Source organism: Condylura cristata, unplaced genomic scaffold (genome assembly GCF_000260355.1).
Source record: "Condylura cristata isolate star-nosed mole 26May11 unplaced genomic scaffold, ConCri1.0 scaffold00014, whole genome shotgun sequence".
Lineage (NCBI taxonomy): Eukaryota > Metazoa > Chordata > Mammalia > Eulipotyphla > Talpidae > Condylura > Condylura cristata.
In genome coordinates, this window is record NW_004567115.1 from 24,625,340 (window position 1) to 24,634,734 (window position 9,395).

Sequence of the window (9,395 nt, forward strand, 5' to 3'; positions counted from 1 at the left end):
TAGCCTTTCTGCCATAGCAGCCCTTGTCATTGAGTGACACTGCCCTTACAGCATCAGCCTCAGGCAGGTGCACTCCAAGCTCGTGATCTCAAGTGACTCCTAGAGCAAATAAAGGATGCCAAAAAAAAAACAAACAAAAAAACCCCATAAAACCCCACACACAAAGTGGGGGTGGGAGGCACAGGTGATAGTCACAGAAGCTAACAGCTTAAAAGCCTGAGCAGGGCCCTTCCTGCTCTGAGAAAGATAAAGCACTGCACTGAGAAGATAAAGCCACTTCCCCTTGAGTTGATCCCCGCCTGCCCCGGAGGTGACCACATGGCATCACCTGGCGTGGCAGACCTCTCCTGACCCGCCCACTGCTCCCCTCAGCAGTGTACTTCGTTGATCTGCCTGTTCTGCTCCCCGCGCTGTCCTTGTGAATCCTCTCACCCTCTGCATCTCCTGCCTGTACCCCAGTTCTGTATGAATAAATAAATAAATCTTAAAAAAAAAAAGCCTGAGAAATCATCATTTACTATATAATGACCCACAAGTGTGTAAAATGTGATTGCTGTCCCTTGTGACTATTTTCTCAGGCACATTCCTAGGGCAGGGCTTCTGAGACCCAGATGCACTGTAAATGGGGTGAATGAGCAGGTACCCAGGAGAGCTGGGGGCACAGCAGCATCTTGAATTGGGTCAGAGCACTTTGGTTTCAAGTGCTACTTGAAGCCCAGCCTGAAGTATTCAAAACTCCTGCTACTCCCTACCCCAGGGCTAAACCCAAAACAAAGAAATGCCTGAACAAACTAGAACTCAGTAGTCAGAGCCAGTAACTCAGGATAAGACTCCTGAAAACTAAAAGAGAACAAATCCCAGCCTTTGATCCCATATCAACTACAATCCACTGCTGTCTTCTAGGACTTAAAAATAAGCCTAGAATAAAAGTGGACACAAGGTAATAAAGAGATACTGAGGCGGGGTGAGCTGGTTGAGAGTATGGGGTCACCATAGTACCCTACTACATAACACTGGCACCAGCAACACATTAGAGTTAAAATTCCCGAGGTTACTGTAGGTAATCCTCTGGTGTCCTACTCCGCCAGTCCTCTCATATATTATCCCTCACTGTGTTAGTCCTCAGATTTTTTATGTAGTTTCAAAGATAACAATCTGAAAAGCTATCCCTATTTAAAAAAAAAAAAAGAGATTGAAAATGAGAAGAGAGAAGAACATATCACAGATGCCAGAACAAATTATCTGAAAGGAGCCCCAACTCAGTGGAACTACAGAGCACAATAGGAGGGAACTTCTGGGAAACACTTCTGGTAACATTATGGGGCTCAAAATAACAGCAACTGTTGCAGAGGATGTAAAATAACAAATAAAGATAAGGAAAATATGAGGTACCTATAATTAGAAATAATGAAACATTGAAACACTGTAGTTGATTTAGAAATACAATTGAGAGTCTTACTAGCAGACAGATACTAGACACACATACACCAAGACACATACTAAGAAACAATGACAAGGATAGATCATTAAAAACACCAAAAGAAAAAAGAGTAACCTATCAGATTTTTACTAGACTTTTCGGTAGAAACATTACAAGTACAAAGGAACTGGAGGGAATTATTTAAAGTACTTAAAGACTTCCTGTCCAGAATTCTTTACACAGAAAAAATTATGATTCAAGATAGAAAGGAAGCCTAAAAAGCAAAAAGTAAAAGAATTTATCAACACCATGCTGCACATGAAAGAATTAAAGGGGTTATTATAAAGCAAGAAAACAGTGATTAGTAAGCCAATTGATACCTAAATCACTTAACATGGAAGAGAAACCATGTAGCCCATCAGAATGAGTCAGATGAGACTGTCCAACAGGTTATAGGTATAATAAATTGTATACTAACCTCAATAGAATCCTCAAAGAAAACCTAGTAAGAGACAGCTATACTTAGATTTGATACATTAGACTTCCACTTAAGAGATAAGGACATAAGATAAATAAGGTATAGAGGATGTTATGTTATGATTAATATCTTATACAACAAGAAGAAATAATTATTGGATATATATGCAGCCAAATGATGGAACACCAAGATATATAACACAAAAACAGAATTTGAAGTACTAATAAAGACACATGATTCAGGGAACTTAACCCACTTACATCAATGGGCAGATCAATGAGAAAAAGCATAAATAGCTTTAAATGAGGAGATAGAGCGAATAAGTTTAACTACTCTACTAAAAAACTTATCAACTACTCTACAAAAAAACTGCTACATACACTTTTTTTTTAAGTACACATGAAAAATTTAAGGAGTAGGCCAGATGTTGGGACATAAGTCTGTTGTCAATAAAACTATAAAACTGAAATTACACCTAGTGTTTTCTCTGACCATAATGCTATCAAATTAGAAATCAGCTATAAGGGGAAAAAGTAAAAGAATATAACTACATGGAGAATAAATAACATGCTATCTAGTAGCAATTGGATGAAAGAGGAAATCAAAGCAGATTTTTAACAAATACCTTAAGACAAATGAAAATGATAACAGTCTATCAGAACTTGAAGGATTCAGCAAAAGTGGATTTAAGAGGAACAAATGAGATCCAAAGTAAGTAGAAGGAAGGAATAAAAATAAGAGCAAAAAATCAATAAAATAGAGATCAAAAGGTTGCACCAAAAATTAATGAAACTGTTGGTTCTTTTTTTTAGATTTATGTATTTATGCATGCAGGTGGATGGGCTGAAATACACTGCTGAGGGGAGCAGTGGGCAGGATAGGAGAGGTCTGCTGCACTATGTGGGTCACCTGCCTGGCTGGGGATGAAGTCCAACTGCAGATAGCTTCATAGTGCTGTGCTTTAACTGATCTATCACCAGGCAGGGCCTTAAACTGGTTTTTAAAGAAGATAACAAAATAGATTAATCTCTATCTATGCTAACAACCACAAAAAAGAGAGTGAATATTAGTAAACACAATCTCAAATGAATGAGGAGAACTTGGTACAGATCACACAGAAATGTAAAAAGTAACATATAGCTTACTATCAACCACTGTGTGACAATAAATTTGATAATTTTAAAGAAATGTGTATTTCTAGGTCAATATAATTTACTAAGATTAACCCATAAATAATGAAGAATTCAGCATTGCAATTGCAAGCATTGAAATTGAAACAGAAATAAAAAAATAACTTTCCAAAAAATAAAGCTCCTAACCTTATGGCTTTACAAATAAACTATCGCAAAACTGGGGCGGATGAGCACATGGGACTATGGTTATGGCACATGGGCGTATTGGTGGTGGGACGTCTACAGGGATGAAAAAGTGAACAAAGTGAAGGATGGAAAATGTATGTGTGTGTGTGTGTGTGTGTGTGTGTGTGTGTGTATAAAAGCTCAAAAACAAACACAAATAACTCAAAAACAAAATGACAAAATATCTTCAGTGAATAGTTTCATGATCAGAAAAAAAAATAACAGTGAAAACTGGCTTCTAAAAGTCAGTATACAGAGGTTTTCTTTCCCTTACCTTTCCAGAGTCCAGCACATACACTGGCTTTTTTTATTTTACAGATCTTCTAATATGTTGATTAAATTTGGGGTGAAGTAAAGAAAAAGATAACAGAGTTTGTAGTGTTTATTGCATGGCAGGTATTTTAGCAAATAATATTTCTTGGTCCATACTTCCTTTTCTTGATTATTTTTGGACTTCTTTTTGTCACCTTTTTAAATATTTCGAATACTGCTATTAAATATTCTCAAGTCAGCTTGCTTTTCTTCCTTATGCAGATTGTGATTTTCTTGTTTTTCTTTTTGCTCCTATGTCCATAGGATTCTCTCTTAGTTAACTGATGCCTTTAGAAGAATATGTTCTAGTTTTAATTAATATTATCAGTTATTCCTGAAGTTAAGATGATTTATTAATGTGTTGTTTCAAATCTTTTATTTCAGGAACATTTTTTTGAAGTACACTTTTGAGTTTTGGGCACCTGTTCTGTTTTCTGTTGGAAATCAAATTATGCAGTTTGAACAAATACTAAATTTATCCGGCTTTTTAGAAATATTTTTATGTTTTTACAAATATAAGTGATGACTCATTTGTGTATGTGAACCTTATAAAAAAGTGAAACAAAGTTTTAGTCTGTTAAGACACTGTAATTTTTTTTTCAGGTTCTCAAAATTCATTTCTACAAATCATATTTCCAGAGAAAATTCAAGCAAATACAAGTAACAATTCAAAAATAGAAAATGTAAGAAATTTTTTTCAAAAAAATATAAAATTTCTTGTTTTTATTAAATAGCAACGAAATATCTCCATTCCGTTATGGTATGTATCTAGTTAATAATACTGCTGAACAGGAATTGAAATTTTTCATGCTTAAAGCTAATGTATATGTCCTACTGGTATGTTTTGCCTATTTTTATCATTTCTTCATGGAAAAGGTTTTTTAAAATTCAAAAGGGAAAATAATGTAAAAAATAATTTAGGGCGTAAGCTATCTAGGTGGTTCAGATTAAGAGCAATTTTCTCCATAGTGGTTAGAGACTTACTTTTAACTGCAAGGTCTCTTTCCTTAATTTTCCATCTCTGTGCCTACCAGTTGTTAGGAGAAACACTATTATTTTTGTTAGTAAAAGAAATACTTTATCTTACTCATCAATTTCTTAGCAGATATTTCTCTGGAGTTATGTGTATAAATATGTGCTAAGTATCTTAGGGGTTAGAAATATACAGTAAAGCAAGTATGACCTTATCAATCTTTTAATAAAATCTTTTATTTTTAAGCTTTATTGAGGTGTGTATAGTTTACACACCACAGAGTTTGCCCACTGGAAATGTATGGCTCAGTGATTATTAGTACAAAAATGAGATGTGAACATCACTGCAGTTCAATTTTAGAACATGTCTATTCTCCGAAAATATTCTTTCATACCTGTTTCCACCTCAGCCCTTGATAACTGCTGATCTGTGTTCTGCTTATATAATTTTGCCTTTTCTGGACATATCATTTAAGTAAGCATAATGTCTATAGACCTCTGCTTTGGGCTTCTTTCCCTTATGTTTATCTGTTGTGTAACACCAGTGCTTCATTAATTTTTATTTCTCAATAGATGTGGGTGAATAATGTATTGCCTGTTTTTCCAGTTACCAGTTGATGGTTGGTTGGATTGTTTTTTGTATCTTGTCTCTTATGAATACTTTTTTTATGAACATGTATATGTGGATATATATTCTTCTCTACCTTGAGTTGATTCCTAGGAATGAAACTTCTGTCACATGGCAAGTTCATACCAAGCATTTTAAGAAACGATCAAGCTGTTTTCCATGTTGACTGTACCATCTTATATTTCCCATTGGCTCTTCAAATTGAAATGAACAGATGAAAATGCACAGATTTTTAAGGCGATTGTTGCAATTAATAAGCTGTTTTAGAATAGTGTTTTGATTATAACATACAAATTAAAGGAAAAGAGCATAAAATATATCTATTATGGTTTGACAACAAACTTACATATATGGTTCTTATGTTCAGATGTGTTGCGATTACTCCATCTTATGAGGGTTATGATCATAAATGAATGTTGAATCTTATCATGTTCTTGGCATCTATTCAATCATATGATCTTTATCTTTTTGTTGAGGTGGTAAATTACATTGATTGATTTTTGGTTGTTGAACCAACCTTGTATCCTTACTATAAATACCATTTGTGGGTGTATAATCCTATTACTGCATTGTCAGGTTCCGTTTGCTACGATTTTGTTGAGGATTCTTGCATATGTATATGCTAGCGAGACTGGTTACAGTTTTATTTTTCTGTTTTGGTAATAGAGTCATGTGGGCCTCAAAAATGTGATTAGAAGTATTCTTACTCGTAATTTTTTTTTGGAGAGTTTGAGCAGAATAGGTATTTGTTCATCATTAAATGTCCTGTAGAACTTTCATGTGAAGACTTCTGTTCCTGGACTTTGTTTTTTAGAAGAGTTTTGATTACGGTTTCATTTTCCTTGCTTGTGATTGGTTTGTTCAGGTTTTTTGCTTCTTCATTATTCAACCTTGGGTGATTATATAATTTTGAGCTTACTTGCATACAAATATTCATAGTAATCTCTTATTATCCTCTGGATTTTTGCAGGGTCTGTTGTAACTTTCTTTAGTTTTTGATTCTATTAATATTTGATCTTTCTTCTTTTTCTTGGGGGTGGGGGTGAACCCAGCTACAGGTATGTCTATTTTTTCAGAGAACCAGTTTTTGATTTCATTGATCTTTTCAACTCTCTTTTTGATTTTATTTATTTCTGCTCTAATTTTTAATATTTCCTTTCTTCTCTTGGCTTTTGGTTTTGTTTGTTCTTTTTTTTTTGGCATATTGTTACAGGCTTTAGCTAACATTCGGATTCATTTTAATCAAGCCATTTTAAGCATTTTTTTGGAGGGAATAATTTATGTAAATTGCTATTTTTTTTCCATTACATTTGTGTTCACTCATAGTTGTTCTGGATTCTCTAGGAACAGATATCCTATATTATTCCAATAGATGAGAAACCATATATTGTGCACCTTAAGCAAAGGTAATATCTTATATTTTAGTTTTGGATTTCATGTTATATGAATTTTTAAACATATTTTAAAAATGGAATATTAAATATTAAAATGTATTAGTTATTAAAATTTTTAGTTTTATCTCATGCTCTCGATTTAATTAAATTTTTGGTCCTAATATCTTAAGTAATTCTTTGTGAATAAGATAGTTTAGAATAGAAAATATAGGGATTTAGTTCCCTCTACAACTTTAAATTGGCAGAATAATCAGGGCCAGATAATCAGGGCAGGGTATCAGTATATGAAGTAAGGCAGTGAGTGATTGTACGGTTGCTGTTTGATCAGGGAGACAGGCTATCATGAGGGAGATGGAATAAGGGACTTAAGATACACAGCAAGTCATACACTGTTGTGGGAACCAGTGAATAAGCTATGGGAAATAGCACTGTGTACTACCCTTCAGGCAATTGAGAAAATAACAGAAATAATTTTCTGCATGGTTTCCTTAACTGGTAGAAACTCAGTTGAGAAAGGTTAACTTGAAAGTAATTTGTGATTTTCAAGAGGACAGTTTCAGTTAAATTTTGGATGTAAAACTAGACTGCATGGAATTAGGCGAAGATGAATCATGTGTAAGCAGAGTAAGTGTAAGACACTTTCCAAAAGTGTTTGGCAGAGACAGAAGTAAGGGATTGTCAGATGAATGCTTTAAGAAAGAAAATGCAAAGTTTTTAAAAAAATAATAGTTTATTTTAACATCATTTTGTGCATTTTTTCATCTCAGTAAAAGCAAAGTTTTTTTTTTTTTTTTTAACTAAGGGACGTTTTCTTTAAGATAGATGTGTAAGCCAATGATACAATGTGCAGATGCAAAATATGGAATTGAGTAAAAGGATAGTTGAGCTCTTTTAGGCAGCAAGGAAGACTATGGTAAATGACATACCAAACAGTTTTTAAATGTGTAAAAGAGAAAGTGAGAGAACTCACATTGCATTTGAGTATTTTATATGGACTCTAAAGAGTTTAAGAAATATAGGGGCTGGAGTTTGGGAAATGGTGAGAACATGTGTATATTGTTTTTGGAAATCACCTACTAGTGACTATGTCAGTGCAATGACAGGAAGTTATTGTTAATTACATATATGAGAAATAATGAGAACTATGGCTGTGTGGATGTAGATACTTTTTTCTTGAGACCTGAGATGGCAGAAAAAGATTAGCTAACAGGTTGAATATAGTGATAGCAGGGATTTGGTGGGGCAGTGAAAGAGAAGGGAAATAAATATAACTGAGTAATTCGAAATATGGGCTCATTTCTTGAAAAGTTATGCATGTAGTACTTGGCTACCTCAAAAAAAATCCTGTTGATAGATTTAGCTTTCAACATGGGAGGAAAGTGTGGATTTCAAAGACATCTTTTTATAAAGGTACAAATGAAGCAGCAAACATGAATAAGATATTCTATGGAGGTGGGGGATAAATATTAAAGGTGAGAAGGAAAAGCAACCGAGAACTGAATACTCTAGAAACATTTAAGAAAAAACAAGAATCTAGATGAAAGGAGTTATAAATGTAGACAGACAGATATGAAGGAAACCATGGGGAAGTTCAAGAATAGAGCCATGTAGGAAGAGGGACGGATTGTGGTCAACCATATGAAGTAAATCAGAGTAGTTTTACTTGACTTCAAAGTGCCTTTTGTATTTGATAACTGGGGAGGAGGCATAAGTAAACCATATAGTGGCAGTGTTAGTGGAGAATTTCTAACCATAGATAGTCCAGGTGGACAAGTTAATACTATGTTGGAATTAAAAGTGAGCAATAAAGTATGGAAGCAAAGTAAAACTTGCATACTAAGTACAGAGAATAATATCAAAGATTGGACTTAAATATGTAGATTTAGTATTATAATCAGGTCAAAGACTTTTATACTATATTATTCTACGTCATTATAAAGAAATTCATAGTAAAATTTAGAAAGAATTAAAACAATACACAATGAGTAAATGTGTATTTCCTTGAATAAAAAATGCACATGTACACATATATGTCACACACATATATGTATACCTGTGTAAACATATATACACACAAACACAAGCCACCTTTGCCGGGTTGGAAAACTTCTCTGCAGGCCCATATTATAGTAAATATTTTAAGATTTTTGGGACCATATAATCTTTGTCGAAATAACTCAACTTGTCACTGTAGTCTGAAAACAGCCATATTTTCATTACATTCATATGTAAATGAATGGGCATGGCTTTGTAAAAAGACTTACAAATCTAAGTATAGATCAGATTTGTCCCAAAGTTGTTACTTTACTAACTGATACTTTACATCTTTACCTTTTAAAATATACTTTTAAAAAATATATATTAAAAATATTCTCACTTTTTTAATATTCAGATTATTTTTAGCAGAAAACTTCATGGTTTATTTATATAATCAAGGATCTTTGACTTCTCATCATTCAGAAAGTCAGGTAAGTTTAAAGTTCCATGTTTTATAGGATTTTAAAGCCTTTTTATATTGAGTAATGCTTTCCTGACACAGAATCCCAGGATTCACTGGGAAAGCATTTATTGCAACAGGGATTGATTTATTTTCTCATTTCCTTTGTTGGAATTTTCTGGTATCTTGGTAAATTAAAATGAACTAGGTGAACTTAGCATCTTCCATGTTACCTAGAACAAGGCCTCATTTAATCAGTTAATTGATTAGTTTATATTTTAACTGAGTGATTATAAAGAATAAGAAAAGCAAACATAAATGTTCTGGGTACAAAAAACTTCAAAGAAAATCTTTCTGTTTTTTATGACCCCCGTCCAACCCAAAGTCATTTTTTTT

The 9,395-nt window shown here is 33.5% G+C and overlaps 1 protein-coding gene across 1 annotated transcript in view; it reads left to right on the plus strand.

The window, feature by feature from the left end:
• Positions 1–3,257: 3,257 nt before the first annotated feature.
• Positions 3,258–9,395, plus strand: part of ADAM32 (ADAM metallopeptidase domain 32) — a 70,020-nt gene continuing 63,882 nt past the window's right edge. Inside the window, exons 1-4 of the mRNA XM_012724778.1 lie at positions 3,258–3,351; positions 4,172–4,251; positions 6,513–6,574; positions 8,955–9,030. Coding sequence (XP_012580232.1) covers positions 3,258–3,351; positions 4,172–4,251; positions 6,513–6,574; positions 8,955–9,030 — 312 coding nt within the window. The remainder of the gene's footprint in view (positions 3,352–4,171; positions 4,252–6,512; positions 6,575–8,954; positions 9,031–9,395) is intronic.